The sequence below is a fragment of the Schistocerca gregaria genome, chromosome 4 (genome assembly GCF_023897955.1).
Source record: "Schistocerca gregaria isolate iqSchGreg1 chromosome 4, iqSchGreg1.2, whole genome shotgun sequence".
Lineage (NCBI taxonomy): Eukaryota > Metazoa > Arthropoda > Insecta > Orthoptera > Acrididae > Schistocerca > Schistocerca gregaria.
In genome coordinates, this window is record NC_064923.1 from 329,108,685 (window position 1) to 329,128,334 (window position 19,650).

General features: G+C 41.0%; 1 protein-coding gene across 11 annotated transcripts in view; it reads left to right on the top strand.

Moving 5' to 3' along the window:
• Positions 1 to 19,650, top strand: part of LOC126268005 (F-actin-monooxygenase Mical) — a 505,795-nt gene that overhangs the window by 298,685 nt on the left and 187,460 nt on the right. For 10 of the 11 annotated variants that reach the window (XM_049973389.1, XM_049973388.1, XM_049973387.1 and 7 more), the window contains 5 exons: positions 463 to 579; positions 2,591 to 2,692; positions 3,651 to 3,907; positions 13,085 to 13,342; positions 13,877 to 14,219. In XM_049973389.1, coding sequence (XP_049829346.1) covers positions 463 to 579; positions 2,591 to 2,692; positions 3,651 to 3,907; positions 13,085 to 13,342; positions 13,877 to 14,219 — 1,077 coding nt within the window. Of the gene's footprint in view, positions 1 to 462; positions 580 to 2,590; positions 2,693 to 3,650; positions 3,908 to 13,084; positions 13,343 to 13,876; positions 14,224 to 19,650 lie in introns of those variants that run through there. The other variant, XM_049973390.1, reaches the window with a different exon arrangement.

A 19,650-nucleotide genomic window follows, 5' to 3' on the forward strand; every position in this document is an offset into this window, starting at 1 on the left:
TGGGACATATCCTCTGCCATGCACCTCATGGTGGTTTGCAGAGTGTTGGTGTAGATGCAGCGTGTAATGATTATTCATCTTATAGCCAATCAATGCCTCATTTATGAATTGGGTTATATTTATTCACTTCATTGTTTGTATTCCATTCAAGTTTTCCATTGTTGAATTAGTCACACACATTATCAGATATATTCGTTTTAACATATGTGTTAATGAGTGTTTGCATCTTATTGTGTGGCTTTATGGTAAGTATTGTTTTAAATATTACAGCCTTGAATTAATCTGTGTATTGTTTCCTAGAAGCAGAGAGGCTCCAGTTAGGATTCATTTCGTGTGTAACTGTAAGCATTTTTCAGAAATAAATATTAAGTGATTGAATATACAGGATTCAGAAAGTTTCTCTTATGTTTTTGAGATAAGAAAGTTTTATATTCTGCTGAGACACTGTTTTACTTTGTGCAGGTATACGGCAGCTGCAGTTTATTTTGCTGAAAGTAGCTCTGATACTTGGTGTCGAAGTTCATGAAGGTGTTGGATTTGAAGGTCTTGTGGAGCCACCTGAAGATCAATCCATTGAACGTAATATATATGACTATTACATATATTTTTTGTTCATTCTCAATTGTTTCCATTTATTTGCTTGATACTGGTGTAAATCATACATGGAGCAGATTGCTATGTTATGTTACACATTATTAATTTATCAGTAATTAATTGTGGTAATCATTCATACATGGTAATAGTCCACACATGGTAGTAGTTCATCAACGGTAGTAGTTCATCAACGGTGTGTTTGCTGATCATTTATATATATTTTGCATTTGCCCCTGTAAGAAAAGGTGGTGGTGGTGGTGGTGGTGGTGGTGGTGGTGGTGGTGGTTAGTGTTTAACGTCCCGTCAACAACAAGGTCATTAGAGACGGAGCGCAAGCTCGGGTTAGGGAAGGATTGGGAAGGAAATCGGCCATGCCCTTTTCAATGGAACCATCCCGGCAATTGCCTGAAACGATTTAGGGAAATCACGGAAAACCTAAATCAGGATGGCCGGAGACGGGATTGAACCGTCGTCCTCCCGAATGTGTAAGAAAAGTGGGAATAGCATATTTTATTGGTAAACAGAGATATTTTACCTTAACTGCATTTCTGAAACTGAGGATGGTAGAGAAATGACGAGAGAAAACTGTACACAACTATTAAGCTGTTGAAATGAAATAGAGAGCAGTTTTTGTGGAAGTAGTGACTTTTAAGTTAATTTTATTGTGTTGAAGTACGCATTACTAAATGGGGTATCAATCTTGGAAGATTCAATGCAGGCCTCACAACCAGCTTTTAGTAATGATTATCACGAACGTTTTCAATATCATGTCGTCTTTGGGCTTTCATCATTTCATCCAGTGGTTTGAAGGGTTACCAAATGAGTGGACCTTCCCACCACCAAAGCTTTGTTTTGCAAATTTTCCACCATGGAAGTCACATATCTCCCCACCTTCATTTTGTGCACCATCGCAGGTTGTTACATCATTTCATACAGTTCTTGGAGCTTCCTGATACAGACATTCACATTTTGCACGGGTTCAAATGTTTTCACCAAGAGTTTTCACTCAAAATTTTATAACTTCTAATTGTCTGCTCTTGTGGCACTGAAGATCTCTGTTCCATGTAGCAACATTGAAATAATTATTGTTGTGTTTGGTTTACAGGGGATAAAACATACGGTCATAATCGATTTTACACTGAAGTAAGTGAGTGCTTTACTAATCAGTTGTTTATCTTAAGGTTTTTTGTATTAGTTATTGCACCAGATTTTCATATAGAACCCAGGAAGTAAATTATAATCAATTCTTAACAAAGTGTACAGAAGTAGTTTGTAACAGCTACTGATTTTTGATAATTTTATGTTGAATTGCTGTCCATCTCTTATATTTGTTCTAATATTTTGCTTTTCTTGTCATAGTTACATTTCTAAAAATGTTAAATTTGCGGAAATGTTACCTCTCTCTGATGAAGCAGCTGCTTCTTTTATACTTAATACATTTATTACATAAGTTGTTTTCTTGGTTGAAAGTTTATTTGTAGGGAAATGACAAATAAGATCACAGGCTGTAAGAAATTCTAAATAATAAAATTATAAATGTTTTATTATGAACTGTAACCAAGTGAACCATAATGGTGCCTACATATCTCAGGTTGCAGATTGAGGCATACCTGTAAACATACATACAAAAGCTAACAAATTCATTAGCTGTGGAAACTAAGTTCACCACCCAGATAAAGGAGAGAAGGAACGTTTCGATAGAACTCTCAGTCTGCTGTCTATGACAAGTCGACTGTTTTGTATCATTATTTAATTGCAAAATCATGAAATTAATGGTGCTGTAAAAAGTACAGCATCTTTAGGGTGTGTTTGCAATTTGGGCCAATATTTGCAGAGACCATTACTGTAACACTAATACAAGAAACTAATACATCTGTTGAAATCTTGGTGTTTTTGTATTTCTATTACTTATTGAATGATGAACAGATACTGAAATTATTTAAGAAATTAAAATTTACCTGTTTTAAGGTAGCTGAATTGTCTATGATATTCACAGGGACAGGCTGGCGAGCAAATGTGACCCCTCCTGACCACCCAGTTTCCCAGTATGAATTTGATGTCTTAATTGGAGCTGATGGCAAAAGGAACACCCTGGATGGTAAATTTCTTGATTCATTGACTACAATATTTCAGTTGTTCCAAGCATGGATTTCCGATTGGGACTCCGATTGTTGGTGCTTTGAATCCAGAGCATCCTCTTGTTCATAAATGTATCAAATGAATCCATAAGCTGTCCAAAATATTCTTTGGTTAAAAATTGATATCCCATTATTGTAAAATAGAAACACTCATTTCAAATTGTTGACTGAAATAGTACTCATAGTTTGCTGACTTTATATGACTAATTTTCAGATTTATTAAATTACAAGAGGCAGAATAGGTTGCCAGTACTTACTTTCAGAAGACAAAATTCTGCTACTGTTGATAGACACATTCAGAATTGAAAATCCAAATCCTAGCTTTCACAACAATTAGTTCCTCCCTCATGGTAGAAAAAGAGACAATTTGAGGAAGAAGAAATGGCAGGTCATTCAAACCCCAGGATGAGAGGGGCCCACACGTTGTGAGGGCATGGATTCTTCTCATCCTGCAGTTTTAGTGACATGCCATTTCTTTCTAATTCTCATCAACTTAAGTAACTTTTCTACCTGAGGTAGAACTAAAAGCTCTGAAAATTTTTTTCGCTTTTAAGTGTGTCTGTGTGTCTACCGGTAATTCTGGAAATTATTTATTTATTTATTTATTTATTTATTTTTTTTTTTTTTGTGAGTTACGCCATTGTGGTGAAAGCTGTACAGAAGTGAGTATGATATGAATATTTTTACAACAGCCTTTAGAATGAAATATCAAATTAATAGAGTTGTTGATTTTCATTATAAAAATTAGATTTTAGCAAATTCTTCTATGTTGAAGTAAATATAAGATTTCTACAGAAAATGTGCTATGTGATTTTACATTCAGCATTAGATGTATACATTCTATGCAGCTGGAAAGAAAAATACTATTTGCCAATGTTCATCTTATTCCTTTACTATAACTCTGTTTTTTTCTTGCAGGGTTCAAGAGAAAAGAGTTTAGAGGAAAGCTTGCAATTGCTATTACTGCAAACTTCATCAATCGGCATTCAGAAGCTGAAGCACAAGTGGAAGAAATCAGTGGTGTTGCTTTCATTTTTAATCAAAAATTCTTCAAAGACCTATATGCTGAAACTGGGATAGATTTAGAAAATATTGTTTATTATAAAGATGAAACACATTATTTTGTTATGACAGCAAAGAAACAAAGCCTGATAGATAAAGGGGTTATTTTAAATGTAAGTGGTCAATTAATTTTCTGTTATGGTTTTTTGTTTTAAGATCATAATCACAAACAGATAAATCATTCGTCAATATTGTAACTCAATAATTAATAAATAAAATGTGATATGTTGCAAGTATAAAGATGATTTTATGAGTATTATATTACATTTATGACAAATTTCTTTGTCGAACAAGAAAATCAGTTACTGGAATGAAACCGGTCCTCATTTTAGTTTAATCTCCTTCCAAGTCAGTGCATGACAATATCAGATCAGTCAGGGTTGTCCCAAGTTCTGGGAATTAGGTAATATCAGGGAATTTAAAACATGTCAAGGAAATCAGGGAAATTTCAAAAACACTGGAAAAATCTAATTTTTGCCTCCTCGGCAGGCCAGAGGCCATGGTCAATGGATTTCAGAAATTACGACTGTCTCGCTGCAAGAAAATTGTACAGTGAGGCATTTTATAGACATGTTACTTATTCTAGTACATTTTGGCACTTTGAAAGTAATTTATATATTAGAATGTATTATTGATGTAAATAAAATAGAAAGAAACTTCCACAAGGGAAAAATATATTAAAAACAAAGATTCCAAGACTTACCAAGTGGGAAAGCGCCGGTAAACAGGCACAATAAAATACACACACACACACACACACACACACACACACACACACACACACACACACACACACACACACATGTGTATTATTGATAAAAGAAAGAAAGTAATGGCAGTCACTGGCAGTTTGTACACTAAATACTCACACATCTCATGAAAGAAAAACCACACAATACCTGCAAATTAATTGACATAACACAGTGGGCAATAACTGACAATAACAAACATAGCAGAACCAACTTTTTATTGGCAGTCATCTGGAGTGTTGGTTTACACAACTCTTCCCTGCCTTATACACTTCTTTCAAGAGGCTCCTTTTTTCTGCTGTTACCCTGAAATCAGTGAAGATATTTTCAATCTGTCTTGTGATTCCAATGAAATGTATTTTTGTCACCAAACGTGTTTCGTTTTATTGAAATAAAATAACATCTGTGGTCTTCATGAAACGTTTATAACATTTGACTTCCTTTCTCCACCTAAAAACACTTCATTGCAGAAGCTGTTGATGTTAGTTCTCGTACTTAAGATTTTTGCTCACATGTTTAGAAATACAGAAGCACTTACATTTTTTGTTGACTTATGTCTTCACTTACCCTTGAGATCACAAAATTTGTCCCCCCAGGAGGCCAACAGCTCTTTGGTGGGTATGTGTGTGGCGCATATGGGTCCCTGAGCTACAGCAATCTTTATTCTTTTCTGGGCTGCTTTCCCTTCCCCTTCCTTCTCTTTCCCCGACCTCCTTCCTTTCCCTTTGCCCCCTTCCATTCCTTCTCTTGGGGTTCTTTATGTCGGCCTGGCTATCCTCATTGCTTCATCTGGTGGCTTTAGCTGGTTGCTTTTGCTCCTCCTTTCTCACTTTTCTGTTTTGATCTCCCCCCCCCCCCCCCCCTCTCAGGTGGTTGATGTCCATCTCTAAATTTGAAATCTGTGGTGCGAGCCAGATGGGGAAGAACTCGCTCCCTAGACTCTTTGGCATGGATTCATCTCCATCTCCTTCTCCCCCTTGCCCTCCTCCTCTCCCTCTCCCCTTTCCCCTTCCCCTCCCTCTCTGCCAAAGCCCTTTTGCCTCCTTGCTAGTTCACCAGCTCAGTAGCCGGTCCATGTGGTGGGGCTGTCATGTACCCATCTGCCTGAGGCCCCCCCACCCGATAACACAGGGATCACTCTGCTGGTACCTGTGCTGTGAATGTCTCGTGCTATCCTATGAGTGGGTGCCAATCTTTTTGGGGCATCAGAACTCCTGGCAATGATCATCCTGCCCGGTGGCCATTGCTGTGGCTGATGGTGCCCATAAGGCGGCCCCTGTTCGGAGTGGATGTTACCAGGGTGGACATTTCTTTGTGGAACATACTCAGGACAAGTTCAGTTCAGTTGAGTCATTATGGAAGATAAGCTCTGGCTTTCTCGTTATAAAGACAACTTCTGCCAGCCAGCCAGACTCCCTCTGTGCCTGTGCCTGTGACCGTTTAGGAGACAACCCCATATCTATTACTCCTCACAAGTCACTCAATATGACACATGATGTAATTTTCTGTAGGAACCCTCTCCTCTAGTTTGATGTTCAACTTATGGCTAATTTGGAATGACATGGCATTCTTTTTGTCTGGTGTGTACAGAAAGGCCCTAAGGAGTGGGATACCCTGACTGAAAAGGTCTAGGTAATGGTGTATAGGTGCATTGCTTCCACTGCCCCAAGTTCTGCCCCATGTCCTCGCGATGTGATGCCATTCCCATCTGTGGTGACTGTGGCTGCTCTTTTCATGTGGGGAGTACTTACAACTCTCTGCCTATCTGTGTAAACTACTCAGGTCTCATTCTCCCCACTCAATGGAGTGTCCAGTGTACATGAAGGAAAAAAAAAAGAGTTCAGGAAATAAAGACCGTTGACCGTCTCGGCTACTTTGAAGCCCAGAAGAAATTTAATAGACTTCACCCTGTAAATCTCTCATCTACCTATGTCTCAGTTACGCCTTCACTTCCTCATCCCTAACCCCATCCCGCCCCCTTTTGTTTCCTCACCCTTGGAGGCTCCTATCCCTTCCTCCTCCTCCTCCTCCTCCTCCTCCTCCTCCTCCTCCTCCTCCTCCTCCTCGGCCCAGGAAAACGTCCTCTTGTCTGGCTTCTGCAAGGGATGGTGCTCCATCTCGGAACACCCCTTCCTGGCATTCACAGGACAGGAAGCTTGCATCCTTGGGCCAGAGGAGAGACCCACACTCCAAGGTCCCCAAAGCCATAATCACTCTGTACAATCCTGACATCACTGTCACCTGTTCAAGAAGCAGCAGCACAAGTCAAAGGAAGAGGCTTCCCACAGGGCTTCATCTTCTCACTTCATCCCAAATCGGACCCAGTTTTTATGGATGTCACCCCATCCTCATTGATGAAGACCACTGACCAGTTGACCTCCCCTCAGCTCCTTTATGTTTCATCTGGACTCTCACCAAATGATAATCCAGTATAATTGCAACGGATATTATTGCCATCTCCTGGAAAAACAATGCCTTGTTTCCTCCTAGTCTTCATTCTGTCATGCTCTTAAAGAAACTCACTTTGTAATGACCGCTCTCTAAAGTTTCATGTTGTTGAGCGTTCTATCAGAACTATGCCGGCCCAGGGAGAGCATGTGGAGGGGTCTGCACTTTGGTTCCCACCGACACCATTAGTGACTGGATCCCCCTTCGTATCAACCTGGAAGGAAAGCAGTTAGAGTGCAGAATGCTGCAGCAATCACCGTTTGCTATGTCTACCTCCCTCTGGGAAGGCCACTTCCTTATGTTTGACTGTCTACCTTAATACAGCAAATCCTGCCCCCATATCTCCTCCTTGCACGCCACCCCCTGTGGGGGGATTGCCACTTCGTTGGGTAGGGGTCTTCTACTTGACTAACGTACTACAGACTCTTGTTTTGTGTCTCCTCAATGACGGTTCCCCTGTCCACTGCAGTGCCGCTCAGGTCCCCACATTTGGCATTCTGCAGAGCCAACTGGCCTTTATATATGCCTGCTGTGCACTGTGGCACCTCTCTCTCAAACTACATTGATGCGATTGTGCAGGGTATTTCTGCCACCATTCTTCATGCTGCTGTCACTGCTGTCCCCCCTCATCATTGGCCAGTACCACTGTGGACCAAGGACATGGCAGTCGCTGTCCAGGACTGCCGATAGTTGGTGCAACAATCTAAATGACACCCTTCACAGACCAACCTCCTTGCTTTGAAGCATCTCCATGCTAAGGCTCATTACCTTATGAAGCGGAGTGAAAAGGACTGCTGTGAGCACTATGTTTCCTCCCTGGGGACATATGGGTTTCATCGCAGCTTTGCTCCAAGCTCTGTAGCCTTCTGGGCCACAAGTGACAGTTAACTGTCCAGGGGCTTATCCTCCAAGGTGCTGTGTCTTCTCATCCATTGGTCCATGCAGAACTCCTCATGACACACTTTGCGACATCATCGGTTTCCTCTTCTACCCTGCCACCTTTCTCCAGCAGAAAACAGAGTTGAACAGACACTCCCTTGTGTTTCAACACCCAGCAAGTCGAACCCTGTAATGAACCCTTCACTGAATGGAAATTCTTACCTCTTCACATGACATGGCCCCAGGCCCAGATTCCATCCACAACCAGATGATCTAACACTTGCACATTACACAGAGGCAATATCTACTCAGGGTCTTCAAGCACATTTTGCACACGAGTGCCTTCTCCTCACAGTGGTGAGACAGTATAGTTATCCCCATCCTTAAGCCCAGGAAGAACCCAATGTCTCTTGACAGCTACTGCCCAATTAGCCTGATGAATGTACTTTGTAGACTGCTTGAGAGGATGGTTACTTCAGATTTTGTTGGGTACTTGAATCTCGGACACTTTTGTCCCCGTATCAGTGGGACTTCTGGGAAGGATGATCTCCAACTGACCATTTACTGAGGTTTGAAACTGCAATCCGACTGGCTTTTACTAACTGTCGGCACCTCGTTATGGTCTTCTTTCACCTACATAAGGCATATGATATGGCTTGGCGCCATTGCATTTTAGTTACCCTCTATGACCGAGGCTTTTGCAGCACCGTTTTGATTTTTATTCGCTATTTTTTATCCCACCAGCTCTTCCAGGTTTCAGTTGTCACTTCACTCAGCAACCTTCGGATTCAGGAGAATGGAATCCCACAGGGTTCTGTATTAAGTGTCACACTCTTTCTCATAGCGGTCAATGGACTTGTAACCTCAGTTGGCCCTGAGATTACCGCGGTGTTGTATTTTGACGATTTTTGCATCTGGTGCAGCTCCCACTTGGTAGCATCTGTTGAGTGACAGTTCCAAGGGGCCAGCCAACGGATGTCTGCGTGGGCTGTCTCCCATGGCTTCAAGTTTTCTCCCTCCAAAATGCTAGTTATGCATTTTTGTCGTCAATTCATAATACAGCCTGATCCAGAACTCTATTTAGGCGACCAGCTCCAAGATGTTACAGCACAGTCCCGTTTCCAGAATGAGATTTTCACTCTGCAGCAGAGTGTGTGCTGATATGAAACTTCCTGGCAGATTAAAACTGTGTGCCTGACCGAGACTCGAACTCGGGATCTTTGCCTTTCGCGGGCAAGTGCTCTACCATCTGAGCTACCGAAGCACGACTCACACCCGGTACTCACAGCTTTACTTCTGCCAGTATGCGTCTCCTACCTTCCAAACTTTACAGTCCCGTTTCTTGGGCCTCTTTTTTTTTAATGATAAGCTGACGTGGCTGCCCATATTCACCACCTGAAGGCCACATGTATGCAGAATCTTAATGCTCTCTGCCTCGTGGCCCACACATCTTGGGGTGCAGATCGTGCAACTCTTCCCCTAGCCCCATTGACAGTTTCCCCACAGAAGAGAGGATTCTCCCTCTACAGATATGATGAAGCCAACTCACAGATTCCCTGACCATCCCGTGTACCCTGTGCTCTTTGCAAACGAGGAACAGCTCCCTCCTGATCACTGCCCATGGGTGGGATTGCCAGTTGGAAGGCGTCTCACTTCCCTCTGTCGAGGTCTCCATCTCCATTCACTGAAATGCACCTCATATATTTTCTCTCATACACACTTTGAATGGTGCCTAGACCACAGACTAGGACTGACATATTCCAGAGTCCTAAGGTCTCTGTTACCCCTATGGTCTTCTGGCATCTAACACATTCCATCCTTCCAGAGTTCCAGGGTGCTACAATCTTCTGCACTGATGATTCTAAGGCGATAGATGAAGCAGGATACGCTTTCATGTCTCCTGCTGGATTAGAACATTGCCAGAATCATGTAGTGTTTTCACAGCAGAGCAGCTAGCAGTTACCAGGGCCCTCCATTTTGTTACTCAGCAGGGGTGCCGACTTATAAAAAATATTGGGGGGCCATATTTGGAGTCTTGCCCCAGGAAATTTTCTAAATTTTAGATGAAAAATGTCATTCTTATGTAGTTCCAACAACTGAAAAAAAATTGAGTTTACATCTTTGTGCCCTCCAATTGCTAGTCCTTGTCGGCATGGAAATTGCACAGTAGTAAAAATTGTCTCAAGAGCTACACGACTGCCTTTCTTCATATCATTATCTAACTGTTCATTCAATTGGGAGGTGACACTTCAGTTAGTGATAGAATTTAGTTTCAGAACACCTTCTTTATGCGTAAATGTATATTCATGAATATGGAATTTTTCCAAATCTTTTTTGCAGTTAGAAAACCCTACGGAAGCAAATGCATCTTGTTTTTTTGAGGAGCATTGTAATAGATTTTTAGCATCTGCCTCGTTGCAGGCTTTGCAAAAAACTTTTTTGGTTGATGGTTCATATTCTAGCCATGTATGATTGATAAACCAAGACTTCTGAAATGATCTTCCCTTACTGGATTGTCCAGGTTTCGCCTGAAGATGACGAAGCAATTGACGACACAATAATTGTTGGAGGTTGACTTGCAGTATCGTCAACTTCCAAGTGTGCCTTTTTGCTAACAAATTTATCCAGTGCAAACTTAATTCCCCATACACTAAGAGACTAAAGTAAATGAATAAAATATAGTCATATAAAATAGTCCACTAGACACTAAAGTCAGAATACTAAACACGTCTGCAGCATGCACTGAATGAAACTATCCACACTGAATAATTGCGACAGCAGAGTGGGCTTTATATAGCCACAGCGTCATAATGTCTTGAAGCAACAAGGCGGTGGGTTCCAGGCGCTTCTGCTCCAGTCCTTTTGATGTCGCCACGGCCACAGCACTGGCCTGCCAGTGCCAGACTTTACACAGAGGTTCGCGCACTGGGACAAATTCTAAGTGTGCCCACGGCACTGTAACACTATCATGATTCCCACCACTCATTTTCAGTTAACTCGCTTACTACCATAATTATTATTATTGTTGGATATGAGGTCCACCAAGTATGCAAAACACCGTTTTAACTCATTACTGAATGTATTTTAAAGGGTAACTATCATCAAACAAGGAAAATAAAAATTTCCAACATAATTTTGTGATTTTACAAAGCATAATATAACTAATAATTTTCTTAAATTATTGGGGGTGGCTCGGGCCCTCCCAGGCCCCATGGAGTCGGTGCCTGTGTTACTCAGGCCTCCCTCCACAGTGTTTAAACATGTCATCTTTTGGTCTCTGCTGTCCATGACGTCCTCTCGTTCTTTGGCTGTGCCACGTGCTCTGTTCGCTTCCTCTGAATCCCAAGTCATGTGTGTATCCCAGGGAATGAACAGGCTGACAGTTTGGCTAGATAAGCTGTTACTCATGCTCCATTTCCTTTCGTGACTCCAGCTGCAGATATGCAGGTTGATGTGAAATCTGTCTTTGCCCAAAAGTGGAATTACATCTGATGCACCACTTCTCTCAGTAATAAACTCTGCATGATGAAGGAGACTGCTGCGCTTTGGTGCTCTTCCTTTGGCTCCTCTCAGGAGTAGTTCACTGCTTTATGCCGTCTATGCATTGGTCATACCAGGCTCACCAGTTGTGTCCTGTGTAACCAACTACCACCACAATTTGGTTATGGAGCCAGACTGACGATATCCCACATATTGGTAGAATGTCCCCTTCGTGCTAAGTATGGTCTGCCTTAATTGTAATATTAGCTGACAATTCACAGATGGTTGAACTGATCCTCAGTTTCCTCTGTGAAAGTGGTTATTTCCAGATATAAGGTTTTGCTTTACTCGTGGAGCAGAGGCGGGTGGTTGTAGTAGTTAGAGCCTCTCTTCACATTTTCTCAGTCTGAGATCCCATGACCACTCCCTAGTGGAAATATCACTCTTTTTTCCAGTTTTTAGATTTTGTCTAACCTTTTATCCTTTTACTGTGTGTGTTTTAACTTCCTTGTTTTATAATTTGACTCCCCTGACTGGATCCATCCACTTTTAGCTGATCCTCTTTCTTCTTTGAGTAACTTGTAACTTTGGAATCGCGGGACTGATTATCTTGCCATTTGGCCCCATAAACCCTCTCAATTAATCAATCAGTCTCAAAATTTGTCAGGGGAAAAATGCTAAAACATGTCTGGAAATCAGAAAAATTTCAGAGAATTTCACTTGGGGGTAACATGTGGGAACCCTGTCAGTGTGATTTTGTTTCTGCAGCTGAACAGCTTGTGAAAAACTTGTTGTTCAGTCTCCGAATGGATTTAAATCGGAAGCTGCCAAGCTAGGAGTTACCATGAATGTTTGTTTGTTTATAATATGCAACATTACACACTATTTGTAAATTTGTGTGTGTGTGTGTGTGGGGGGGGGGGTGTTAGTATGGGAGGATGATGATGATGATGATGATGTTGATGATAAAGGGAGAATGCCAGCATGTAGCCTACTCCTTGAGAAAAGCACTAAGGAGTTTTCCAAGCTTAACGTCCCCAAGTGATGGGTGGTTCACCATCAACAGCATCACTTGTCCTCACTTCATGACATAATGCAGAGAGGTTTGTTATTTAAACCAGGACAGTGGCTCAATGTTTGGTGATCAGGAGCCTTATGCCACCACTTCTCCTCCCCTTGCCAGCCAAATAGTGGCAAAGAAGAGTTTTTGCCACAGGGATTCAAATTGGCTTATCCTTGGATCAGTGTCCATTTGGAGAGAAGTGTTACCAAGTTTCAGAAATATATATCGTTCACTTGTTTTGCGAGTTGCTAGTATGTCTTGCACATAACATTTGATGCTTTGAAAGATATTTAATTTAATTACTGTTACTTTAATTTTGAAAATTATTTCTCCCTGGTAATATTTTCAGAATTTAATCTATTAGTATTATTTTTTATATAAAAAAATGCTGTAATGTGCATCTCTGTAGAGCAGAAAATTGCATCAGTTTCTCTTTTATGTAGTCACAAAAATTTTCCTATTTGAATTTTATTAAATAATCTGCTGCAGAAATATCATATTCAACTGATGACACATTTTTGTGTTATTAGTTGAGATCTCAGATAATCTTCCAGTAGCACTTAAATGTTCATGAAAATTTTTTGATCATATATTTCATATGCTTTAAGGAGTTACATCAATTAAGCAAAGATAATTCTTGCTTTTTTAAATTCCATCATACTTTCTTATAGGACTATGCTGAGACTGCAAAACTTCTTGCTGTAGAAAATGTAAATAAGGATGCTCTTCAGGAGTATGCTCGACAGGCTGCTGATTTTTCGACTAACTACAGACTGCCGCAACTAGAATTTGCACTCAACCATTATGGGCAGCCAGATGTTGCTATGTTTGACTTCACTTCAATGTTTGCTGCAGAAAATGCAAGCAGAGTGATTGAGAGACGGGGGCACAGATTGCTCCAAATACTTGTTGGGGATAGTCTCTTGGAGGTAAATACTAGTAAATACTATTGTCATTAATTCACCCACATACCTGTTTGGAACCCAACACAAAAAAGTGTTTCTGGTGATGTCAGATACATCTAAGTTAATGAAGAGAAGAAACCATTAGGAATTGTTACTGTAGAGCTTATAAAAATTAACAATCATTAATGATATTTTGCTTTACACTATTTATAGTGAAAAAGAAACATGTTACACAATTAATAGAAATGACACTTTTTTGGGAGGATGGGGGGTGCTTCATCCTCTATTTAAGCTACTGCTTCTTATCTACATCTGTTTGCTTAATATTTACACAGGTAAAGTGTTAATTCGACAAGGCTAACATTTCTCTATGCATTGTGAGGACTGAAGTCATGAAGTCTATTGTATTCCTTTTAATAGTCATATAGAGTACTGCAAGACAATAATATGTGTCTTGTTGTGTGTGTGTGTGTGTGTGTGTGTGTGTGTGTGTGTGAGAGAGAGAGAGAGAGAGAGAGAGAGAGAGACAAGAAGATAATTTTTAATTCTTTCTTCCAGCCCTTTTGGCCAACAGGATCAGGCTGTGCACGTGGTTTCTTGAGCTCCATGGATGCATGTTGGGCTGTTCGCAGCTGGGGAAGTGGCCACTTAACCCCACTAGAAGTTATAGCAGAACGTGAATCTATTTATCGGTTACTAGGACAAACAACACCTGAAAATTTACAACGCGATTTTGCGAACTACACTTTAGATCCCCATACACGTTACCCAAATCTCAACACCCGAGCTGTGCTTCCCATACAGGTGCGAGGACTGTATGACACAGATGATCCCACTTCTCTTGAACAGTTGTCATACAATGCTACTGAACATGATCTTCCTAAGAAGAGGAGGAGAAAAGGTGGGTATTTAATATTATATATCAACTCATTAGTGTTTCATTATAATTCTGTTTATAACTTCAGTTTAGAAAAAGTTAATTATTAATTCTTGTACTTCTGTTTTTGGAATTTCGAATGTAATATGCATTTTAAACCTGTAGAAATGTTGATTTCTCAAAAAAAAATTAATAATAATCATCTCATTTAAAAGAAATCTAAGGGGTTAGCACTAACATGTTACTTTCTTGTTCTTTGTAATTCAAAGGGTGTGTGAGGAGTTTTCCAGTTTTATGGCCCACACATTTGTTGCATAACATAAATATGAATAGTCACTGACTGTGTGATGATATTGACTGTTGTACAAGAACAAATGCAGTGAGGTTATGCATTAGAAATACACTCCTGGAAATGGAAAACAGAACACATTGACACCGGTGTGTCAGACCCACCATACTTGCTCCGGACACTGCGTGAGGGCTGTACAAGCAATGATCACACGCACGGCACAGCGGACACACCAGGAACCGCGGTGTTGGCCGTCGAATGGCGCTAGCTGCGCAGCATTTGTGCACCGCCGCCGTCAGTGTCAGCCAGTTTGCCGTGGCATACGGAGCTCCATCGCAGTCTTTAACACTGGTAGCATGCCGCGACAGCGTGGACGTGAACCGTATGTGCAGTTGACGGACTTTGAGCGAGGGCGTATAGTGGGCATGCGGGAGGCCGGGTGGACGTACCACCGAATTGCTCAACACGTGGGGCGTGAGGTCTCCACAGTACATCGATGTTGTCGCCAGTGGTTGGCGGAAGGTGCACGTGCCTGTCGACCTGGGACCGGACCGCAGCGACGCACGGATGCACGCCAAGACCGTAGGATCCTACGCAGTGCCGTAGGGGACCGCACCGCCACTTCCCAGCAAATTGGGGACAATGTTGCTCCTGGGGTATCGGCGAGGACCATTAGCAACCATCTCCATGAAGCTGGGCTACGGTCCCGCATACCGTTAGGCCGTCTTCCGCTCACGCCCCAACATCGTGCAGCCCGCCTCCAGTGGTATCGCGACAGGCGTGAATGGAGGGACGAATGGAGACGTGTCGTCTTCAGCGATGAGAGTCGCTTCTGCCTTGGTGCCAGTGATGGTCGTATGCGTGTTTGGCGCCGTGCAGGTGAGCGCCACAATCAGGACTGCATACAACCGAGGCACACAGGGCCAACACCGGCATCATGGTGTGGGGAGCGATCTCCTACACTGGCCGTACACCTCTGGTGATCGTCGAGGGTACACTGAATAGTGCACGGTACATCCAAACCGTCATCGAACCCATCGTTCTACCATTCATAGACCGGCAAGGGAACTTGCTGTTCCTACAGGACAATGCACGTCCGCATGTATCCCGTGCCACCCAACGTGCTCTAGAAGGTGTACGTCAACTACCCTGGCCAGCAAGATCTCCGGATCTGTCCCCTATTGAGCATGTTTGGGACTGGATGAAGCGTCGTCTCACGCGGTCTGCACGTCCAGCACGAACGCTGGTCCAACTGAGGCGCCAGGTGGAAATGGCATGGCAAGCCGTTCCACAGGACTACATCCAGCATCTCTACGATCGTCTCCATGGGAGAATAGTAGCCAGCATTGCTGCGAAAGGTGTATATACACTGTAGTAGTGCCGACATTGTGCATGCTCTGTTGCCTGTGTCTATGTGCCTGTGGTTCTGTCAGGGTGATCATGTGATGTGTCTGACCCCAGGAATGTGTCAATCAAGTTTCCCCTTCCTGGGACAATGAATTCACGGTGTTCTTATTTCAGTTTCCAGGAGTGTAAATGGTTTCATTATTTCAGTATCTATGTTTCTATTGTTTCTCCATGTGTTACACATTTTAAATAACTTTTGTTTTTCCATAAGAGTAGTTTGCAACATATTTAAGAAGAAAGATAACTTTTCTGTTTGTCAATCATTTTACATAATTGTGCCCATTCTGCATTCGTTTGGTGTCGTCATATTCAGTTTGAGACAGAATAGTATTTTTTCAGATATTTTCAACTCTCTCAATCAGTCAAGAAGGTTATCTATTTTGTTTTGCAATCACTCACATTACTTTTCTGTGCATTCTTATTCATTTCATGGAAGCTCCGCATTATTCTGATTTCTTTGTGAACTGCTTGCCTGACTCACGAATTTAACTTATAACACGGATCCCTATGATTTCTGGTACAAATCTCTGAACACTACCTATTTCTTGAGGGGATGAATGGGCACAGAGAAAAGTGACGTCCAGTCACATCATGCAAAGCATAAATTTTGCATCACACTGTCAGGCAACTGTGTAGTTGTTTTTCAATGCACGTTATTTTATACATTGTGTTCTTGGGACACAAAAATCTAAAAGAGAGAATATTTCTATGCCAGTTAAGTTATTCATATTTATTGTTATTTGTCCTTCATCTTCATGCTCTTAAATTTGTAAGTGTTTCCTATGAGATTCTGATAGCCTCATTTTCTGTTCACATGTGAGTTTCTTTATTAGCCAGTTTCTGTTTCCACTGGCAGGTATTGCCTCTTCTTCTTGCATGTATTCCGGAAGCCTGAAATGGTTGTGTGAAAATATTATACATTTTTTGATATCTGTGCATGTGCCCATATTAAGCTTGGCAGGTTCTGGTGACATTTTTTCTTCCTCAGTATATGTTTCAACACCTGTATTTTTGTCTTCCTGTCTGTACATGCCAGGTTCCAGAATACAATGAATTGTAAATATATTGTTTGTTATTAATTAAGTTTAATTTGTGGGCACTGATTGAGAGATTAGTGAAAGTTGTAAAATTCAAGAAGACTTTATAAACAGTGGAATGTCCAGAATGGTATAATAAACAATGTGAGTTGGGCTAGATTGCTACATGCCACATAGAAGAGGTGTTGAGTGGTGAACAGGGTACATATAAAACATATAAAAGTAGACTGAGTTATTGGACACAGTCCTCCTTCAGATTTAGAGAAAAAACACACACACACACACACACACACACACACACACACACACACACACACACACACACACACACACACACAGAGAGAGAGAGAGAGAGAGAGAGAGAGAGAGAGAGAGAGAGAGAGAGAAACTGAAGCCATGAAGCCTTAGCATCCAGAGTCGACTGTGGCCATCTGTGTTTTTTCTAAATCTGGAAGATGACTGGTTAATAGTTTAGTTTCCTTTTAAATGCACATGTTTTGTAGCAATCTATCCTAATTCATGTTGTAATTCAACAATACTGCAGCATTTTTATATTTCATTACCCGTATAGGCTAAGGATAAATTAGTACGGAACTGATATGCATTTGCCTTATGCTTAATTTTACAATCAATCTGAAATAACTCTAGATTTAAGTTGTTACATTATAGATGATTAATTTATTTATTTGCCTGTTCTGTTGGTGTCATCACTTGTGGTCAACAGTGAAGGGTATGTAATTTTTAACTGAAGTATTGCACCCTAGTAGAAAAATAATAATAGTGAAAAGGCATGATATGTCTTAACAAGATAATCAGCATGGCCTAAGTAAATTGAACTCATTACATGTATATATTGATTAGTAACTCTCATGAATATGCTTTACAGGCTATGTATCCTTTGCATGTGCAACATAATTTTGTGCGTGCTCTTTGTGTGTGTGTGTGTGTGTGTGTGTGTCACAGACGACAGATAGACAGAAAGAGAGAAAGAGATATTAGTTGTACTAATACACACACAGCTTTACTAAACAGAAGTGTTCATAGAATCGCGTATTGAGTGATGTAATGAAAAGAATAATGCAACAGTGGCACAGTGATTCTGTAAATGGCAGTCAGATGAAAATGAGACAGTTGGGGAAAAAAAGAAAAGAAAAAAAAGGGTAGGCAAACAGTCTGTTAGTTCAAAAGTAATTACCATAAGTGTTAATACATTTATTCCACTGTGGAGGATGATGGTCCATGCATTCAGGGAAAAATGTTTGGAGTTGCCTACAGAGCCATGATTGTACCGAGGTGTGCACTTCTTTGTCCAAAGCAAATCGATGGCCAAAATCGTCTTTCTTCAGGGCTCCAAAAATTTGGAAATCACTTGGTGAGAGATCGGGACTATATTTGAGGACTTCCAAGCAAAACTCCTGCAGCATAGCTAACATCCTTGGCAATATATGTGCAGGCATTATCCTGCAACAGAGTGGTACTGTCCATCAACATTTCTGGCCGTTTGGTGTTGATAGTACACTTCAGTTTTTTCAAAGTATCTATGTACCGCTGTGCTTTAATTATGATGCTGTATGTTCTGGAAATTCAATCCTTACAATCAAAGAAAAAGGTAATCTTGAGTTTCCTGTAGACGCCGTGCTTTTTGTTTCGACTATGCTGCAAAAGTTTTGCTGGGAAGCCTTTACATATCCTCCATACAGTCCTGATCTCTCCCCATGTGATTTCCATACTTTTGGGACCCTGAGAAAAAGACATATGTAGCCATCGATTAGATTTGAATGAAGAAATGCATGCCTAGGTACAATCATTGCTCCATAGACAACCACAAACACTTTTCCGTCAGGTCTAGCAGCAATCTGTGACAGTTTGCTGATGGACCTGTGGTGTAGCGAAAGGTGTCATTGAGTGAGTGACTGTAGAATGATACAAGATGACTTAGACTAAATTTCGAGTTGGTATGATGAACAACAGCTTGCTCTTAATGAAGAAAAATGGAAGTTGATGCAGATGAGTGGGAAAGAACAATCTTTTAACTGTTGAAAACAACATTATTAATGTGATGCTTGACTCAGCCACTTCAATTTAATATCTGGATGTAACATTGCAAAGTGATATGAAATGAAACAAGCATGTAAGGACGATGATGTAAAGATGGTACTAGAGAAGCTGAATGGTCAACTTTGGTTTACTGGCAGAATTTTAGGAAAGCAGAGCTCATCCACAAAAGAGACTGCATATGGAACTCTTGAGTGATTCTTCTTGAGTACTGCATGAGTGTTCGGAATCCCCACCAGGTCGAGTTCAAGGAAGATGTGAAAGTAGTTCAAAGACATGTTGCTAGATTTGTTACCTGTGGCTTCAATTAACACACAAGTATTGTTAAGATGTTTAGTGAACCCAAATTGGAATTTATGGAGTGAAGACAACATTCTTTTTCCAAAATACTATTGAAAAAATTTAGAGAAGTGACATTTGAAGCTGGTTGCAGAATGATTCTACTGTTACCAACGTACACTTCAAGCAAGGTCCGTGATGATAAGATAAGAAAAATTAGGTCTCAGGGGAAGGCATATAAACATTCATTATCCCCTCACTCTATTTGCAAATGGAACAGAAAAGGAAATTACTAGTAGTGGTGCAAGATACATCCATCATACAGTGACTTGCAGAGTATGTATGTAGATGGAAATGTAGTCAGGAAATGAATGTCCTGTGTAAGTGT